The 19,446-nt window shown below is 39.9% G+C and overlaps 1 protein-coding gene across 1 annotated transcript in view; it reads right to left on the bottom strand.

Moving 5' to 3' along the window:
* Window positions 1-8,411: 8,411 nt before the first annotated feature.
* DOK7 (docking protein 7) overlaps window positions 8,412-19,446 on the bottom strand; it is a 60,056-nt gene continuing 49,021 nt past the window's right edge. The window contains 4 exon segments of the mRNA XM_063401548.1: window positions 8,412-10,151; window positions 12,140-12,292; window positions 15,098-15,169; window positions 16,232-16,297. Coding sequence (XP_063257618.1) covers window positions 10,018-10,151; window positions 12,140-12,292; window positions 15,098-15,169; window positions 16,232-16,297 — 425 coding nt within the window. The 3' untranslated portion in view covers window positions 8,412-10,017.

Here is a 19,446-nt window from a genome sequence, read left to right as displayed (position 1 = left end):
AGCAATGCTGACCCTATATTTCAAATGAAAGTTTCAAATGAAACTGTTCCAGGAACAAGGCCAAGACCAAGCCCAATGTGGGTGAATCATTACAGCTGCTTGGCTGAGGAGCTCTGTCCCTCACAGCTGGCAGTGCTGAGGTGTGCTGGATCAGGCAGCTGTCCTCAAGCCTTGCTCTCCCTGCCTGTTCCATGAGAAATGCTGAAGAGACCCATTCAGGCAGAATAGGCCACTCATCCTGGGTCATCATGGGTTAAAGATAACATGATTCTTTACTTAAAAACTGTATCTTCATGTGCAAGTGATCTAAACCAAAACTGTGCTAGCAGGCTTTGAGATTTTCTTTGAAGCTAGTATCTTTTTTTTCTTTTTTTCTTTTTACTTTTTTTAATTTAATGTAAGCTAAGAGTTATTTATATTCCAGAGAATTATTGTCCATCACAATAACAGGCCACCACTAATGTTAGCAGTCTCCTTAGAAATGGTTCTCTTTATGTAATTTATGGTATACCTTTGGTTGTCAAGCTAAAAAAAGTAAATCCAAAACTAGCTACAAGCCATTTATGAGAAAACTGCTTTGGTTTGTTTTCAGATGGTACACACTATTTTTTTTCCCCATACTATGGCTTTAAGGGCTGTTCACCTTCTATATGAGAGCAGTGGCTGTATTATCTGACGAGTTTGTGTTCATCAATTCCCTGTGAATGCAGAAGAGAAATGTATTCTATATTCTGTTAGGAAGCAAAGACTTCACTCTGTCCTTCACTTTCCCTTTGGCAGGGTGAGAGCTCAATCTGTGAGCCACAGTTTGGTGGCTGTAGCCTGGGTGTGGAGGGCCCCACAGCCCTGACTCCTGCATGAGGAATTTGGTCTCATGCAGCAGGAGAAGAGAGGAGCCACAGAGAGCTCTGAGCCACTGCTGCAGGGCAGTCCTGGCTGTGCTGTGGGAAGTGGAACAGCTCTCACAGAGCACGTTCAGATCCTGCTGCACACGGGAAAGCAGCTCACCTCAGCCTGCACTGAAGGCGGGCACAGCAGCTCTGTGCTCCACACAAGAGGGCACAGCACAAAGCTGGGTTCCATCTTGAGTGTGTACCTGAAGTAGAATATGCTTATCCAAGAATTTCTGAAGGGGTCTGGAAGAGCAGAAGGTGCTGGATTCATGGAATGAATAACCAGGGTCTGATCAGTTACTGAGCAAGTGCAGAGGTGCTTCAGCAGAGGCTTTAAAGAGGCACTGGCTGAACCATAATGCACTGATGCATTAATTTATCACAGCAGTGGCTGTGCTGTGTCTTTACCACCACACCATGACAGAAATTGGGCTCAAAGGCCAGGTGGACTCAAGCAGAGAGACTGCTTGGCAAGTGCTGCAAAGTACAAGAGGCTGACCAAATACTGACATGTCACAGTAATTTAAAACTGGGAACAAGTCACAGCTCATCAGAGGCAAAGGTTGGAGAGTGGGGTCAGCACTGTCACCTCACTTCAGTAACTGAACAGAGCTCTTAATGAGCCATGGGGTCCAAAGACTGGGCACACAAACCTAGAGGAGAACAAAAATAAAAAGGCTGTTCATGCCCCTGCTTCCCCCTGAAACAGTCTGGGGCTGAGTTAGAGACTACAACAGCATAAGGGAAAACATGAGCAATAGTCTCTGTTCCTGTCAAGGCTCCTCAGAGCTTTCCCTGCTTTTTAAGATTTGGGCCAGGCTAGGCAAGGGTAAAGTCAGATTCCACTCTAGTTTCTATGGTCTGCACCTCACACACATCAATGTATGTACAATTCAGTTCATTGCTGCCGTTTTAATCCTCCAAAGACTGTTCATATGGTCAAAATAACAAGAGTGGGTAGTGTTTGAGGTATTAAAGATTAAAAAATAACTTGAGTCACCACTTCTGTGTTTCTCTAAATAGCAGCAAAAATTCAAAGCCAAGAAAAAAGGCATAAATGAGATAAATCTACAGTCCTGTACCCTGAGAGGTGAATAACAGAGTTCATAGGTTGCTTGGAAGAGGCATCTGAAAAGGAAAGAACTAATACTTCTGTACAGTGATTGACCCTTCTCTTCCTTAATAGGTGTTCTATCTGATCCTTTTGTAATTTTTCAGATTAACAAGTTTTTAAACCACTCTGAGAAACAATTTGAAATACAAAAGCAGGAGCAAAAATAAAAGAACTGCAGTTGTTAGGAAAAAAAAATCAGAACATTTCATATGTTATAGTCAGTCAAATCTGCCCTGAAAAGAACCTGAATTTAAGTAAATATGGCAGTGACTTAATGTAGGACAGATTTTATTTGTTAAAAAGGAGGGTGGAGAGGTGAGAGAAATAAATACATAAGGCTTTAAATACAACAAAAATATCCAAGTCTCTCTCAAAAAAAGCACACCCTATATGTTGGTACAGCAGCTAAGATGGCATCATCTACCAAGACAGATAAGGAGGAGCAGCACTGTAGCCGATTTATTGCTGCAATAATTTCCCCTCTCCTCTCCCATGGGATCCTGATGAATGATAGATCTGGCAATAGGAGTATTTAAATTCACCACGTAGAGATCATTTACCTTTTGTCAGGTGAACTCCACCTGTCTTTTCAGATCCTGATCCTGCAGGTAGGGACCCCTGTGCCCAGGAGCAGCATCCTTGGGCTCTCCTGCTTGCTGTGTGTCCAGCTCTCCCTGTGGGGTTCCCTCAAGATGGGGTTCATGCAGATTAAGGTAAAAAGCAAGAGACAGAGAAACCACCTTGGCTTCCAGAACGTGCTGCCTCAACAGCTGATCTTGGCCTAGCATTTACCAGTAAGTACTACACAGGAAGTTCTAAAATATATTTTAAATATTTTTTTTTCATTCCATAGCATTTAATAAGAATAGCAGAAATAAAGTAATTTAAGTCAATAAATAGGTTGTTGCTTTCAGTACAAACAGACCTACCTTTGTAACTGAGAGCTAGGTGCTGCATTTTCTGTATGCATTATGTTATCTAACAAAGTGCTTCCAAATACCAGAACCAACATTTCCTAATCATACAGTTAACATGTGTTTCAGTCCATTCACCTAGCACCTAGTGGGAAGCAGGATGTTAATCTACAGGAAAAAAAAAAAGAATGGATTTCTTTTATTAGTATTTACAGGCATAGAATGGAAGCATTCATAAAATCTGTCCAGTAGAGCCAGAACAAATTCATAAGCTTTCCTCCACAGTAAATATTTCAAGTTGAGCCATATTTGGTACAGCAACAATTTCAACCCAAATGCTTTTATCAATAGCCTTTAAAGCATTTTCATATCCAAATGTTCAAGTATATTATCCCACCACTCAACAAAAGAGCACTCTCCTAAAACAGAAACAGTACACAGATATTAATGCTTACTATGTGAACTTTGTCCCTTCACTGATGCATTAATTTATCACAAAAGCTGTCCATTTTAATAAAACTAACCATTTCAGTCTCAAAGGTTGCCTCTTAATAAGTGGTATACTGTAACTTAAACCTGCCAATTTCTATAGGTAAAGTGAGCATTGAATCACTCTGAAATAAGCCTCCTACTAAAATAAAATGCTGTTTAATGTTCTTCAGTTGTAATTTTCCAGGCAATTTAAAGAGAGAAGGGAGCTACACTATTTTAAGAATAAATACACTGAGAACTGGAAAATTGCATATGAAAACGAGTAATTTACAATGCTTGGCATTGAATCCTTTAGTGCAACCTCAAAATTCAAATCTCAGTTTCTAATTCAAGAAGACACCTGAACCAAAACCATTAACTAAATGGGCCTTCAGTGGGAAAAAAGTCAATTTTCCAACCATTTCAGGTACAAGTTCTAGGTCTCACATTTACATTTGGGATGGTTATGTCTTAACGTTGGCACTGGCCTCACTTTGCTGGTGTCACCAAACCCTTGCCACCAATCTGTTTTTTCAGGCCTTGCACAAACTGACCCTCATTCTTTGCAGAACTGGAAAACAAAGTTTTTATTCATGGTTATTGATTCAGGATGAGAACATGATTTCCCAGAGATGTTCTTAGGAATTGTTTTCCTTCTCATTTGAGTGCCATAAGTACAAACAGCTGTACTAGAATTTTTGACAGAGCAGAACGGCCAATGTAACCAAATAGGACAGTTGGAATTCCAAATCAAAGTGCTGGCCACAGTATGTGTATGGGATTACAGAAGGAACAGGAGTGACCCTGTTCAGCCACAAGCATACCATGAGAAAAATAAGGATGTTCATCAGCTCCCTCCAACCTAGGAACAGAGCAACTCACCCTGTTCAGCTTTCACCACTTGCAGCAGAGTTAGTTTGGCATCTTCACACCAGCAGTGTTGCTGCTTGGTCACCAGGTTTTCTGTTATCCATCCAGTTGTTCTGTCTCTCCCTGCAGTGCTCAGGGCAAGCTCTGTGCTGATGGACAGAGGGACAGGGTTCCCATCACAGTCCACTCTGCAGATGTGGCCAGCTGCAGGCTGTAACTTGCACCTTGGCAATTCCCCAGAGCAACAGCAATGAGAGGCTCTAAGCTTGTAAAATGTCACTGTAAAGGAGGGCTTGGCCAGAGGGAGACATGCTGAAGAGTATTTGCTGTCTGCAGAGCTCCAAAGCAGCACACCCGGGGCTGTCACTGCAGGAAAGGCATTCCCACTGCTATTGCTTATGGTCACTACTATCATGTGTTCACCACAGAAAGAAAGCACAGACACAGCAAATCCAAGATCAGGTCCTGGGCTTTCAGCAGACCTGATCCATCTCTGCCAAGCACCCCAGCCACTGCAAATGGCACCAGTGCAGCTGAACACAGAATTAGGGGCACCCTCCTCTCAGGTTACAGTGCTCTGTTTCACAGCACTTTATGCTCTTTAGACACACATCTCCTGGTGCTGCCCTTCTGCCAGTGCTGGCAAAGGACAGCTGCTGCTATCTGGTCCTCTGCTGACACCTACCTACTTCATCAAGTTCCCAGGAGGACACATTCCTGTGCTTCTCAGTTTGTGTCCAGTACTGCTGGCTGTTGGCAGTAAAAGGACAAAAAGTTACAGCACCAAAGACAGACCATGGGGTATGTCCTCCAAATGTGGCACAAACATGGGGAAGATGAATCTGAGTGATTCATTACATAATAAAACTCCAGTATCCAAAGGCCAGGCTTCTTTCTGAACATCTAATCAGCTCTACTTTCTGTATATGGACTATCCATAAATTGCCAGCTCAGCCCACAGATGAGTAAAATTTAACTTATACAATAGCAGATGCTACGAGTTTTTTATTTATTTATTTTTCTTTTTAAGGATTTCACAACCATATAATGTAGAGAAAAATTACTGTCATGCTAAATCTGCTTTCTGATCCCACCCCCCCCCCACTGCATATTCCTCAAATAAGTTGACACGTATTATATCAGTAGAATGGTGATGTTACATACGCCTCTGTGTACACAGTGGGATAATAAATTTGAATTATTTCTAGATGCTCTGATGCAGGCAAACGTTGGAAAGTATATAAGTTTTAAAGTTCACTCACCCTCAAGCTTTTACTAAATTCAGAGTTTACATGTCAGCTGCACTTTCCTAAACCTGCTCGCTGTCTTACAGAGCTATTCCTTGTATAAGAATCCAGGTCAAAATACATGTATTTTCCTGTCACTTATATTCCAGCCTTTCAGAGAAAATTGGTAACTGATTTATCAATAACCAACTGATACCACTCAGAGTGAGGCTACTCTGAAGCCTGTCATCTTTGGGATGGGATGGGACAGAATGGAACAATAGACTATTTCAGTTGGGAGGGAGCAATATCAACCAATCCCCCTGCCTGACCAATTCAGGGCTGACCAAAAGTTAAAGCATGTTACTAAGGGTATTTCCCAAATGCTTCTTAAGCACTGACAGGTCTAGGGCAAGAATCACCTCTCTGGGAAGCCTATTCCAATGTTTGACCATCCTCTTGGTAAAGAAATGCTTCCAGAGTCTGATCTAAACCTTCCATGGTGCAGTTTTGTACCATTCCAGCACATCCTATCTCTGGATACCAGCAAGAAGAGCTCAGCACTGTCTCTGTTTCCCCTTAGGAAGCTGCAGAGAGCAATGAGGTCACCCTCAGCTTCTTTTGTTCCAAGAACAAAAACCCAGAGCCCTCAGCCTCCCCTCACAGCACTTCCAGCCCTTTCACCAGCTTTGTTGTTCTCCAGACACATTCAGGGACCTGCCCCTGCTTCTTAAATTGTAAGGCCAAGCACTGCACACAACACTCAAAGTGGGGCTGTACCAAGGCTGAACACACATTCACCTCTTTTGCCCAGCTGTTTGTGCTGTGTTTGGTGCAGACCTGCTCCTTACAAAAAATTCTTTTAATAACTTTTAACTCTCCCAGCCTTACTCTGCTTTACTTGTTCTTATTGCTATATGATGTTAAAATAAATTTTCCTTTCTATCCAGATTGTAGAACATTGTTTGTATGACTGGTCAAATGAGAGCTGAGGATCTTCCCAAAGAAAAGCTGACATAAAAATGTAACAGCATTGTAATCTTTAAAAAAACCATAATTTTAACAGTACCTCATGAAATACTGTGTCTTTCTCCTGTGGTTATTTTAGCAAGTATGTGTCTTATTCCAGACCAACTAGAAGAGAAACTCACCAAAGGCTGCATGTTTCAGCATCTCATGAAAAATATTATCACTCATAGTTCAAATTTAAACACAAATTTAATGAGTTTTCCAAGCTACACCAATTAAAACTGTTTTGTTTACAGCAGAGAGTAAAAATGAGGAATTTTTCCAAGCTATTTGCTAAAAACAACTCTCAGGGCAGATTTTCACAAACATTTACATGGCTAAGGACACCTACTGGCATTTTCCACAATGAGGTGCCGGAGTGCTATTAAAACCCAGACAACTATTTGCAATTGTTGGGAAATTAAATCACTCCAAACTCCAGCCCTCCATCCTGCAGCACGTTACCTTGGAGAAAATCCCATCACCAAATATTTGCATATAAAACTGTTGAGCAGTGCCATAAGCCCCACTGAAGCAGCAGTTACATTTGGCAGTACATCCATCAGTGAAAGAGGCACACACAGCGCACACCAATGCTTATGCCCAAACTCTGCACTTGATGACAGCGTTTTCTTATCACCAAGAGCACTTCTGCCACATTAAAGTCCTTCAAGAACACATGACAGAAGTACCAGCCACACCAAATTGTTTTGTTCTTCTGGTAATTAATACTTTGTGCTTCTGGTAAAAACAGGAGGAGACCTGACTCTGATGGCATGCTAAATTAAAAATGAGCAAATCCTTCTTTTAATCATCAGAATTTACAAGTTGCATTTATTTCCAAAAGTGTGCGAGAATTTTTTTTTTTGAAAGAGCTCTCTCTGGACTTATCCCATAGAAATCACAAGCTGTATTTTAGATCACTCCTGCACATCTTTTATGCAAGGTGTGTGAACAAGCACCAGCCTGCTCTTAGGATTATGATTTGGTTTCCATTGCCCCCAGTTCAGCAGTGGAAGTTGAAGGCACATGATTGTATTTATTAAGGAAAAAAGGTTTCCATTCCTGTGAGCTCCTGTTGTTCAAATGAGAAAGCTCTAGTTTCTTCAACAGAAGTGTCAGGCCTGTAACTTGACAGGAACATACAACCTGCAAAGTACTACCAAAACAAAAAACTCCTATGGTTTGGCCTCCTGCTTCAGCTCCTAATATAACTTAGTGCATGAGAAGATAAAGTGAATTTAAATCTAAGTGAAAGTCATCTGTTCTATTTGTCCTATTCAAGTGAAGTAAAAATAATTTAAAAGAAACAGAAATTATTATGACATACACAAACACATGTGCATGCACAGACTCACAGCCCTGCTCAACTTGAAAAATACATTTTTTTAAATTGTGATTCCTCTGTGAGGCCAGCAGCAATCTGATGACCTTTACTATTGTATCAAGTCCTTACCTGTGCTACAAGTCCCAGGTTTAATGCAAACAACATACAGAAAGGCAGCCTTTGTAGAGACCCTGGGTAATATATTTTCCTGGTAAACAGATTTTTGCAATAGAAATATTGTAGCTTCATTATATATTGTCATGGAAAATACTGCATTTCAATGCATCAGTCAAGGTATGCTCATCCAAATATTAAAATAGTCACATAACAAGAAGATTAAACCTTGCAAGTCCTCGGGTGGAGGATCCTTGACTGAAGACCAGTTCAGTCAGATAAACCTGGCCCCAGGAAGCCCAGGCCATTCCCGTTGTACTGAAATTTAAAAAGCAGATCACCACTGTCCACTTGTCAAAGAAAAATATTTAAACTTAGAATCTCATAAGAAACATCTCGCTTCCCTTCAGAAATATGCTAGGTGGATCAACATAAAAATACTTCAGAACAGGACAAAATAGAATGGCAATAGTGTACCCTCAAACACTTTTTTTTATTTGAGAGATTTCTGATATTTTACATTGCTATTGAGGCTACATTCAAATAAATTTATATGTTAAATTCTGCCTCAAAAATAATCAGAATGATTATTTTTCACGTAGTGAAACCCTCACTGGCAGAAAACTTCCACTCACCAATATAAATTAAAATGCATATCTAGCAAACAGAATTTGGCTCTGATATTGGATCTTAAGAGGACACAAACAAAAACCATAATACCCAAGATTTCACTCCTGGCAACTTGTGGAAGCCAAAGCTGATACGTTATCAGAAAAAAAATTGTTTCCTTCTTAAGTATATTTCTTGGTTAGTCTAGTTTCACTGCCATACATTTTATGTAACATTTTATTTAAATAACATTTTATGTGAGGACAAATAAAAGAATTACACAGACAACATAACATGGGAAATTAAGTTTTGAATCATAAAATCTCACTGTACAAAAGCAAGATACGGTAGACTCATGGGCAAACCTATTTTACAAGATAAAATCCTGTTGTGCCTCACGTCTGTAGCATCTCTGGAGACACCTCTTACACAGAACTGATCTTATGCTACTTAGGGACAGCAGAGAATCTTTCATTAAAAGTTTTGTTTTGTTAAAAAGATTTAAAGTGGATGCTGGTTTTACGTTAGGAATAATTTTTGTGATATAAAAGACTCAATTTTGAAAAGTTAATGCATCTTTTGAATACCTTTGTTTTAAAATAAGCTGCATGAGAAAACTGAGACCTGATTTTCAAAGTTATACATATATTCAACTCCAGAAAACTTGCTGAGAATTACAAGTACTCATCAACTACAAAATCAAACTTAGGGTTTGAGCTAGACTGTTTAAGAACAGAAGCACCCAAATGCCCCTTCACATTACTGTGGTTTATAGACATAATTAAATAACTGTTTGTGTGCTCGTGTCTATTTGCATACACGTGTGCAACCCTGACACAACAGCTTTTACATCTGACCAACTTTTACCAAAGCTGCAGGATTTGGTATAAAACTGAATTATCCATATAGTTGAGCATGTCCATAAATAAGCACATAAATTGAACAAAACTATATCTGCAAAAAGAGAAGGCACTGAATTTTCTTGCTTTTGTAAAAGTCCATTAATATATTAATTGAGGTTTTTGCATTTTATACACTCAGAAATATACATATATTTTATCAGTAATGTGTGCTTACACACAGACATATGTGTACACTTACCACACACACACTCACACTCCCTTATCTACACACATTCAAGTCCTTTTTTTTTTCAAAGAAAATGCCACCATTTAATAAAGACTGAAATTGGTTCCAGGTTCTCCACAATTTTAGAATTATAGAAAAAGGTAGCTTACATCTGTAGTTGCATATGACAAAAAATCTGGACTTTACAACCAAATTAAAATAAAAGGAAAGACCAAACACGCCCCTCACGCCACCAGCTTTCCAATTAGGAATCAAGACATCGGAATGAATCTGGCATAACTCCAAGAAGCCGCGGCAGCGTTTCGTGTGAGCGTTTTTTACCATGAATGCCAATCATTTGGAAGATGAATTTGTGGTGAGCACAAAGTGCTTTCCTCGGCAGTCACTGCTGAGCTCCTTTCCTCTTCTCCAGCTCCTGCAGGCGCTCCTGGCGGCACTGGGCGTGCTGCGTGCCCACTTTGTGCGCGGTCTCGGTGGCCGCGATGTCAATCTGGGCGTACCGGGACGAGCCGCTCCCTGAAACACCAACAGCACCCGTCAGAGGCTGCACCCCTCACACACTCCCCAGGGAACAAAGCTGTTGTGACAACCCTTCTGCAGATTTCCTGGGTGATCTTTGTGCAGTCTTTGAGAAAGCCGTGTAAAGGGAGCAAGGTGATAACCACAACTAAAACATAACACCTCGAAAGCTTTGTTATCTACATATTTTAGTTGTCTCAAGGTTTTCCTCAAATAAGCAAGTGAACCACTTGCATTTCTGCCCCAGTTCAAACGTCCACCCCTATCACTCCCAGTCAGTGATAAATTTGAACTTAACTCTCCCACTTCTGGGAGGTTTCCTCACCAGGTTATGAACCAGGAAATGAACAATACCTGGTATTTGAACAGAAAACACTTGTGGCAGCTGGCAGAGTTTATTGTCTGGATTAGGCACCCTGTGAATGTTTACCAGAACAACCACCTTCAGCATCACACAGAATGGTGACACTTTAGCTCATTTTTCTTGGTGATAGGGGAGACAAAATCTTTTCAGTCCCTAAAGCAGTAAAATACTTCTATAAGGCTAGAGACTAGGAAAACTGTAATATGAAAAAACATATGTATTTCTGGGCATTAAAGACAACTTTAAAGTTACACAATTTGAGGTTGGGAGGTTAGTTGACTTCTAGGAAAATTTACAGCACTTAACTCTTCAATTTTAATGGCTTGGTTCATTGTCTTTGAAATTAAGAGAAAATATTGCTTTTACGTATCAACACAATGTTGTAGAGAGAACTATATCAAGTTCTGGGAGGAGCTTAGAATTACACAATGAAAAACATAAAAACATTTAAAAGGCAACAGGAAAAGTGCTAGCATTTCAGAGTTAATAAAATTGCTGAAATTAGAAGTATAAAAATTAAATTTTTTATAGCTGAGAAGTATAGACGGAAAACCCACCAATATCAAATGCAAGCAATTAAATGCCAGATTCTGGTGAGGGGCTTTCTGTAGCAAGGACTGCATCTCTAAAAGACAACACATGGCACGTTCATGGGCTCATTGCCCGAGTTAAGCACTAGAAGTAGAATATCCAATCCAAACAAAATAATTTTTTAAAAACAACAACAAAAAAAATTTAAAAATGAAATAATTTGCATTCTCTCTGTAGCACTTTCACGCTTCCTCATGGAGAGCAGACAGTACACTGTGTTCTGTTGTGAATCATTTGCTGCATGGCTCCAGATGCTGCATGCCAGTGTCTCCAGGAGCAAGCCCTGTACACCCACACCCACAGCCCTGTTTCTGAAGCCAAGAAAGAAAAATGAGGTACGTGTAGTCCTAATATGCAATGAAAATCTTGAGAACACAAGCAAATTACTGTCTTTCAAACTCCAGAGTTCGAAATGTTCACTTTAGAAGGAGCACACATACAATCACCTGTCAAAGGGATGCAATATCTTATAGAACTTCATTACTCAAAAATCTTTTCCAAGAAGAGATGCCAATTTAAAAAAAAATGCCTCAGAAACATAACAGGATTCAGCTCCTCTGTTAGCAGCAGTCTGTGGGTAGATAATGGAATCATTAAGGTGGGAAAAGACCTCCAAATCATAGAGTCCAAGCTTTGACCACCATCAACTAAGCCACAGTACTAAATGCCACATCAGGTCATTTCTTCACCAGTTCCAGGAATGACAACTCCATCACTTCCCTGGGAAGCCTGTTCCAGTGCCTGGCCATCCTGTCAGTGAAAAAATTCTTCCTCATGTCCAACCTGAACCTCTCCTGGGGCAGCTTGAGGCCATGTCCTCTCCTGTCACTGTTGCCTGGGTGAAGAGGCCGACCCCACTTGACTACAACCTCTTTTCAGGTAATTATAAGAGTGACAAGGTCCCCCCTGAGCCTCCTTTCCTCCAGGCTGAAAAAACCACAGCTCCTTCATCTGCTCCCTATATGAAATCAGGATTCCCCATACATTCTGCATATTCTTTTCTGTTTAAAAGTATCACAGACTTCCTTACCTCTTATGCTTGTGCTAGATTCTTGAAGTTCCAGTTCCATGTAGTGAAGCTGTTTTTTGGAAGTAGGGCTGACAGGAATATTAACATAGGTGGCTGTCTCACCATGGGGTCGATCTGGTGTGGGGACATCAGGGGAATAACCTACTGCCCCTTCTGAAAGAAGGAAAAAGTTACAACAGGCTCTGTTGGAAATGACCGATGATCCAGTTCATACAGACAGGCTGAAAACAAACACCGAGCAGCAATAACTCATCTACCACATTCCTCAGTGGTAGAGGGGACATGAGAAAACTGCAGTTTCTACCTTAAATATCCTGAGACACTGTTCAAGTCAGGATCTGTGCAGAAGGCCACAGACCACAGACAGGGATCTTGGCTGTGGCAGGAAGCAAACACTCTGCAGACATTTCCATCAGCACCAAAACCTCACAAGGCTTCCAGCTCTACCTTGGGTTAGTAACATTTCATATGAAGTAATTTGTTCTAGGAAGATGTGAACTATTATATCATGTGCAGGACAGAACCGAAATAAGCAGAGGTTCTTAAAGCATGTCCCAAAAACAGGGACTGAAGAACTGTTTCAAGCAATGGGAGGGCAAACTTGAGAAGACAACACTGACAGCCTCCCTATGCAGGACTGAAAAAGAATTGAAAAATGAATGATGCCAGGTGGAGTCAGACCAAGTATTAAAGGACTTTCATTGCAGCTAAAAAAATAGTGGGAAAACCCTTCTAAACAGTAAAGATCAGAAGAACTTCAGAGGAAATCCCACAGAGTTTTCTAGAAATTCCTAAAAGGACACAGACTAACACCTATTAGGAAACAGTTCATACGAAACGATTTTTGACTTAAAAACAATTTTTTTTCTCTGCTGGTTTGATTGTCAAGACCTCATGTAGCCCTGCTTGCAATTATTTTAATCTTGTCTGCCTCCAGTCCAGTTGGAGTCCTTACCCTTAAAGACTTTCTACTCTTGAGTCAGTTTGAGACAGAGGAGTACACAGGGAAAATGGTATCACTTTGAGGTTCTCCTTTTTCATGTAGTTCTCCTCTTAAGCCCTCCCTTTTCCCCACAAAGAACTCATATCACACCTTTTTTTCTCCAAACTCCTGCTTTTCCTTTTTGCCCATTTAGACACTATTGAGATGTGAATGTAGAGGCAGTAGGATATCAAGGCATTTTAGAGCATAGAGAAAAATGACTTCTTATATCCAGACAACAGCAGCAGTGAGTAACCATTGAGGGAAACCTTTTCAAATTTTTTGGATGTATTATGAGTAGCAGAGATAATTTATACAATGTTAGGCAACAGTATGGGTATGTTCCAAGATAATGGAATCTCCTCAGGCTTAAGCTGTTTAAATCAAAGGAGTCTACTATACAGTCCAAAACCTGAAAAGACTGGAAATTTGGCCAATTTTCTCACAGATTTTCATAAAAAATACATAATGAAATCCAAAAACTATACAAATGTTTCTCAGTCAGTCAGACTTCAAGTTGTTGTTGCAAGGCAAGATGCTAGGAAAAAAATGACAAGATCAATGCAGAACCGGATGCAGAAGGAATTTTTATATTTTCATGGAACATCATTCTCAGAAATTATTTTCAATTATTGGGTCCAAAGTATTGCAAAGGAATTTGGCATGACTGAGCAAGAAGGGACTCAGAAGAATCACAGCATTGAAAACCTGCATCACAAAAAGTTAGAACTTGCAAGCAAGTGACAATCTTAAGTACAGAGTCACGAACTGTCGTGAAAGAAAAGATAATTTTTGAAGTCTTTCTGTTTGCTGCTAATGTGATGTAACAGAAGTGTTAAGTAAAGCATCCTCCAAGTTAGCTAGCATTAAAACTAGCAAGATCCCCCAGAAATAAACAGTTAACAGGTTTCAGGAAGCTGAACATCATACCCGATGCAAACAAGCCAAGTGATTTTCCTGAGAACTAAAAAACTACACATGGAGAATTGGTAGGGCTTTGTGCAAGAAAAGCAAAGAAACACACAGGAAAAAAACCCCCAGACCTGGCAATAGTCAAATATTCTTCTCAAAGGAGGAAGTAGAAGAAAAAAAACCAGTTGGGCAAACTGGAATGGAAGGAAAGGAAAAGCCTTCTGTTGTTCAGTCAGTGTTGTCTCAATAGAAACCTTGCTTTCTTTGTAAACACAGGAATACCTGGCTTTCATTTTTCCTTAAAAACCAACCAACCAACCCACCCCCACCTTATTAAGCACTGAAAACTGGTTTTTATTTGTTTGAAAAGAAGGGTTTATTTAAAAAGCACAAAACAATCAGATGTTCCTACTAATGAAAACATGGTGCACGGGGTGAGCCTTGGACAGTGCCTTCAGCAATCCCTTCTAGCTGGACAGAGCACTTCTTGGAGGTGCTTCCAAGAGGGAAAGTATTTGAGAGCAGTGGGTCATTATTTGAGAACATTGTGGAAGGAGGACTTAAGAGAAAAACAGACCACAATGCATGGTTACAACATTCTGAAAGAGTTGGTGGAATATCACGATTGCTTGAAGAGGAAGGGGGAAACTGTAGAAATCAAAAAAGATGGTCAAGCAAGTAACAGGAGAAGAGTAAAAGTGAAAATTCAGTGGCCCTCAAGTGAGGGGAAAAGAAAGGAAAAAATTATGTTTGGAGAGGGAAGAAGAAAGTTATATTTGAAACTGGTGTTGCAGTCTTTCTTTCAGCAAGTGTTAATTTTTCATGTTTTCTACCTAACATAGGCACCGTTCTCAGAAATGAACAATAAATTACACAGAAAGAAAACCTGTACTACAAATACAGCCCAAATATAAGTTGTGTGAGCAGCCATATAAAGCTGAAATATTCAAAAGGCAACACTTCAAAAATTACACTCAGAAGAGATCTCAACAATAAAAATAAAAAGGAGAATGAAAAAGAAACAAGAGGTGTTAGTGACCTCTGACACAAAAATCTGTACTCACCAGGTTCCTCAGAACTAGTTGGAGTTCCAGGTTCTGAAGGAAGTGTTAGCATCTCATACCCACCTTTAGGACCTAGAATATAGGAACACCCTTAATGGCTTTGGATTTAGGAATTTGTGCAGTATCATCAAAGCCTGTGCTTTTCTGGTTTTGACTTTAAATGCAATCATACAGAATAATCTCAGAAAGCATAAACAGGGGCTAGTGCTGACTTTTCTGTAACAGTGGTGCCAGCATTTCCTCATGAGCGTAACACCAAAGAAATAAGATTTAGGACACTTTTACAACTATTCACACTGAAGGCCACTGAAGTCAACAGCAATGCATTTTATTGTACATCAGTGTAGGAGCAGAGCTATCTTGCATGCATGAATCAGGGAGCAATGCGTGGGTGATCTTGGGAGCATCTGGAAGACTCTTGTTAAAATTCCACCTCCAGCATGATGGATAACTTCTTGATTTCTGAAAAACCATTGAAAATGCTTAAGCTAGCCCTTACAAAGACAATTTTCCTTTCCATGTGCAAATCACCATCTTTACAAAGAGGCCAGTCTGCACAACATCATTGGTCTTTCCTGAGCATAAAGCTGAAAAGAGATGCCCACGTTTCTTCACGATCTCAGACTCCACCCCCGTTAAAACCAGGCAAGCAAAAATGCTGTGTCCATAGAATGAACATATTGCAATTAATTTTGAATGACAAATACACATAATTCTATCTGCTGGCAGTGGTTTTTTCCTCCATTATCATAAAGAAGTATATTTAAATGTGGTGGGTGTTTTTTCCCAGCATATCATTGTTAGGGTACAGGATTTCTCATGGCCTGAGGTGAATTTTTTTTGGTAGGTGCCCTTTGTTACAGTGATGGCAGCATTTTACTGCTGTGAATAAGATTACTGCTTAAACTCTGTCACTTATCTCATCTGTCACTGACTCTTCTAAACTTATCCCATCTGTCAATGCCTTTCTGACAAAAATTCCTCAAAGCAAAAAACCCAAAGAAATACGTAAGCCTTACAATAGGGAATCAAATCATGCATTGCCTTTAATATTTTATGAAGTTTAAAATAATTTAAGTTTAAATTAGTTTCAATTTACATACACACACATACCTCATAATTACTTTTACTTACCAGCTTGGAGACTGTGCCCTCTATGCACTTTCAAAGACCCAGAAGCTGCCATGGCAGAAGCACCACCTATTTTCAAAGACAGAGATTCACATTAAATCTAAATACATGTTTCATTTTTAGTAGATGTTTCTGAAACATCTAAAAAAAAAAAAAAAGAAACAGAAAGAATTACAAATCATTGTTCTTCATTTAGGCCATTTAAAAAAAAAAATTGCTAAATTCTTTATCCTGAGTTTGTGGCATTAAAATCTAATTTTGTTTTCTTCTTTCTTTTGAGGGAAAGGATGCCTTCTATAAAACCTAAGATGCTGTCCCTCCCTGTGTGTGGTGAGTTCTACCTTCCTCACAGGGAAAGCTCTCTTGAGTTAAGTAAAATGGCAATGGGAACTGAGTGGGGAGATGCCCTTGCAATCCATAAATCTTTAGCAACAACAAAGATTAAAGTGTTCATTAAAATCTGGTCAGACTGGCTCCAAAACCTATCTAAGTGAATGAGAAAACTGGCACAATTCAGCAGTCCAATGTCCATGTTTAGACATGGATGCACCAGACCAGGGGCACAAGGGAACACAAGGATCTGGTCCACAGGGATTGAATCCAGGTCCCAGCACGCTCTTGTGAAACACCTCCCAGTGTTCCAGCCAGGAAAGCTTTACCAAGGACACACCAGATGGCACCGCCAGCCTCCCTTCCCCAGCCTGACCCTGGCCAGCAGCAAGCTGTATCAGGGAAATCTGAGGAAACAAGAGCTATCAGCTCAGAAAGCTGCAGGGTGGTACCGTGTGCGTGTGCTTGTCTGCACACAAAGAATCCTTCTCCATCCAGCACCATCCCCACCAGCTGGGTGAGGGATTCCATCGCCCCATCCTGCCCTGAACCTCTGCTCTCTGCTCCTGTCACCGTGGACACCTCGGCAGAGCTGAGTGGGGTTCACCTCCTGGCATGAATAATTGTGAGGGAACTTCTTGTGCAGAAGATGGAAGTGAGGAGGAACGGGGTGGGAGGCTGTGGGTATGAGTAACCCTGCCACGGGTGACAGGGCGCCTCTGCCATGTGCTGCAGGCTGCTGGGGCTCATACACTAAATTAACACTCCTCTGAGCTGATGAACAGTCTCTGAGCAGGTGAGACACTGCTCTGCAGATTGCTTTTAAAATAGCGTCCAAAAATTACCACAGCTCTTATGCAACACCAAGAAATTGTATAAGATAAATATTCTGAATATCTAGGAAAACTGCATGGCCTGGGAATCTAAAGAAAATGGCAAATTTGGATTTTTTTCCCCTCCTGTATAAAGTACATATACAATTTTAATTCTAAATCTAAGAGTTTCCAAGCTTGTAAAATTAATCCTACATTTTATAAAATAAATCTAAAAACCCAATCATTATTTCACCTAATGAGGACAATGGATTAAAACAATAATAAAAAAAATTATTTCAAAAGAGCACAACTGAACTAAAGCCTTTAGTTTGTTATCTTCATGCACATGAAAGCATATATAGGATAATCCAAAGCTACAAAATTCAGTTTTAAAGTATGACATACTGAGAATCTGATCTTGTATTTTAAGAAATGAGATCAGATTGTAGACCCTTTACAGACTGTATAACTCTGGTGAGGACTTAAAACCTAAAAATGTTATTTGGAATTTTGCTTTTAACAAGACAGCTGATAAAAATAAATGCAAAAATAGGACAGCCCCAGGCTAGCTGATTTACTTATATTTTCACTGTAACTCATCTTCCTTTTTCTCACATCAGTGCATTCTCTCTCTGCATTAAGAACATCAGAATATGTTTTATGAAGCCAAAAGCCTCACCTTACTTTGAAGAAAGATTACAGCCTTATGCTAATTCCACCTTCATCACAAAACTAGTGTCAGGTTGGGTTTATTATTCCCTCAAAAACTTAATGCAATTCAGCAGAAATTATTCCAGAGGAATTGTGGATTCTAAGCAACATTTTTAGGATTTGTGAAGAACACCCAGGATAGGAAAAGAGATTTAAAACAATAGGATATTCCAATCCATTTATGGTCAAGTTTAAATTTTTCCCATTCAGAGCTTATTTAAAAGAACTATGTTAATGTTTCAGGATTTGACCTGTTGCATTTTCCCCATTTTCAAATCTGGCAACTAACAACTATTTACATAGTCAAATCTCTCAGGGAATTTTTCTGAAGCTTTGAACTTCATCATATAAACACATGTCAACAGAGATCAACCTAGATATTTTCTTCCTTCTTCTTTTCAGCTACTGTATAAACTGGTTTGTTTTCTTATTCATGAATTCTAGGATAACACTTGCAAGAATGGAAAAAGTAAGTTAGCAAGATAAATTCTGAGCAAATAAAGTATCCAGCAGGAGACAGACACTCCCTTCCATTATTCTTTTCATTTTACAAGGGATTGTTAAGGATACTTTTTTTTCAGTTTCCCCTGCAATCCAGTTCTGTGGCTGACTTGCTCAAGTCTTTGTCAGAAGTGAGTATCTCATCAAGAGAGTTACTTCTGTTCTACTCCCCTCAATGTGTAAGAGGAAGAAGGCATTCAAAATGTGACAAAATAATCTGCAGGATATTTTGAATTCTGACATTTGATTAGACTCAAAAGTTTAATATAGGTCAGAGAAGACAACTATTTTTCTAACTTCATAGTTATTGCTTTATGCCCATTCCTCAATAACAAGGACAATTTACAGCACATGTGCTACAAGAAAGAACCATGAAAAATAGAACAAAACAGAGGGAAGATGGAATATAAACTATAAACTGAGCCCAGTTTACAATTTCAAATCTTCTGACCTATCATTGCATGGCCAGTGAGGAGACACTCACAGCCCTGCACTGCATTTACTGATTTAAGTGATCACTTCTCACTGCCCAGCCTCTGCTCTGCCTTCGAGGGGTAGGTCACAAACTCTTCAGGTTTGGGCTATTAAAATTCCTGACAAGGAGTCAGGACAGAAAAAACCACCACATCCTGTGATAAAACCCTGCTTCTTGTTGAACTAGAACTAGCTTTATCATGAAGAACTTTGACCCACTCACCCAAGCACCATCCCATCTCCTCCTCTGAAAACAGACACCTTGCTTAAAAGAGCATCCAAAGGCTAAAGTGACAGATTGACAGGAGAAACACTGCAAATACACCAGGAGGTTGCTTCATGTAAATGTAAGAGGAGACTTCCTGCTGCTGTGTATTTGCCCTACAA

This window comes from Prinia subflava, chromosome 7 (genome assembly GCF_021018805.1).
Source record: "Prinia subflava isolate CZ2003 ecotype Zambia chromosome 7, Cam_Psub_1.2, whole genome shotgun sequence".
NCBI lineage: Eukaryota > Metazoa > Chordata > Aves > Passeriformes > Cisticolidae > Prinia > Prinia subflava.
This window is presented reverse-complemented; position numbering and strand designations above follow the sequence as displayed.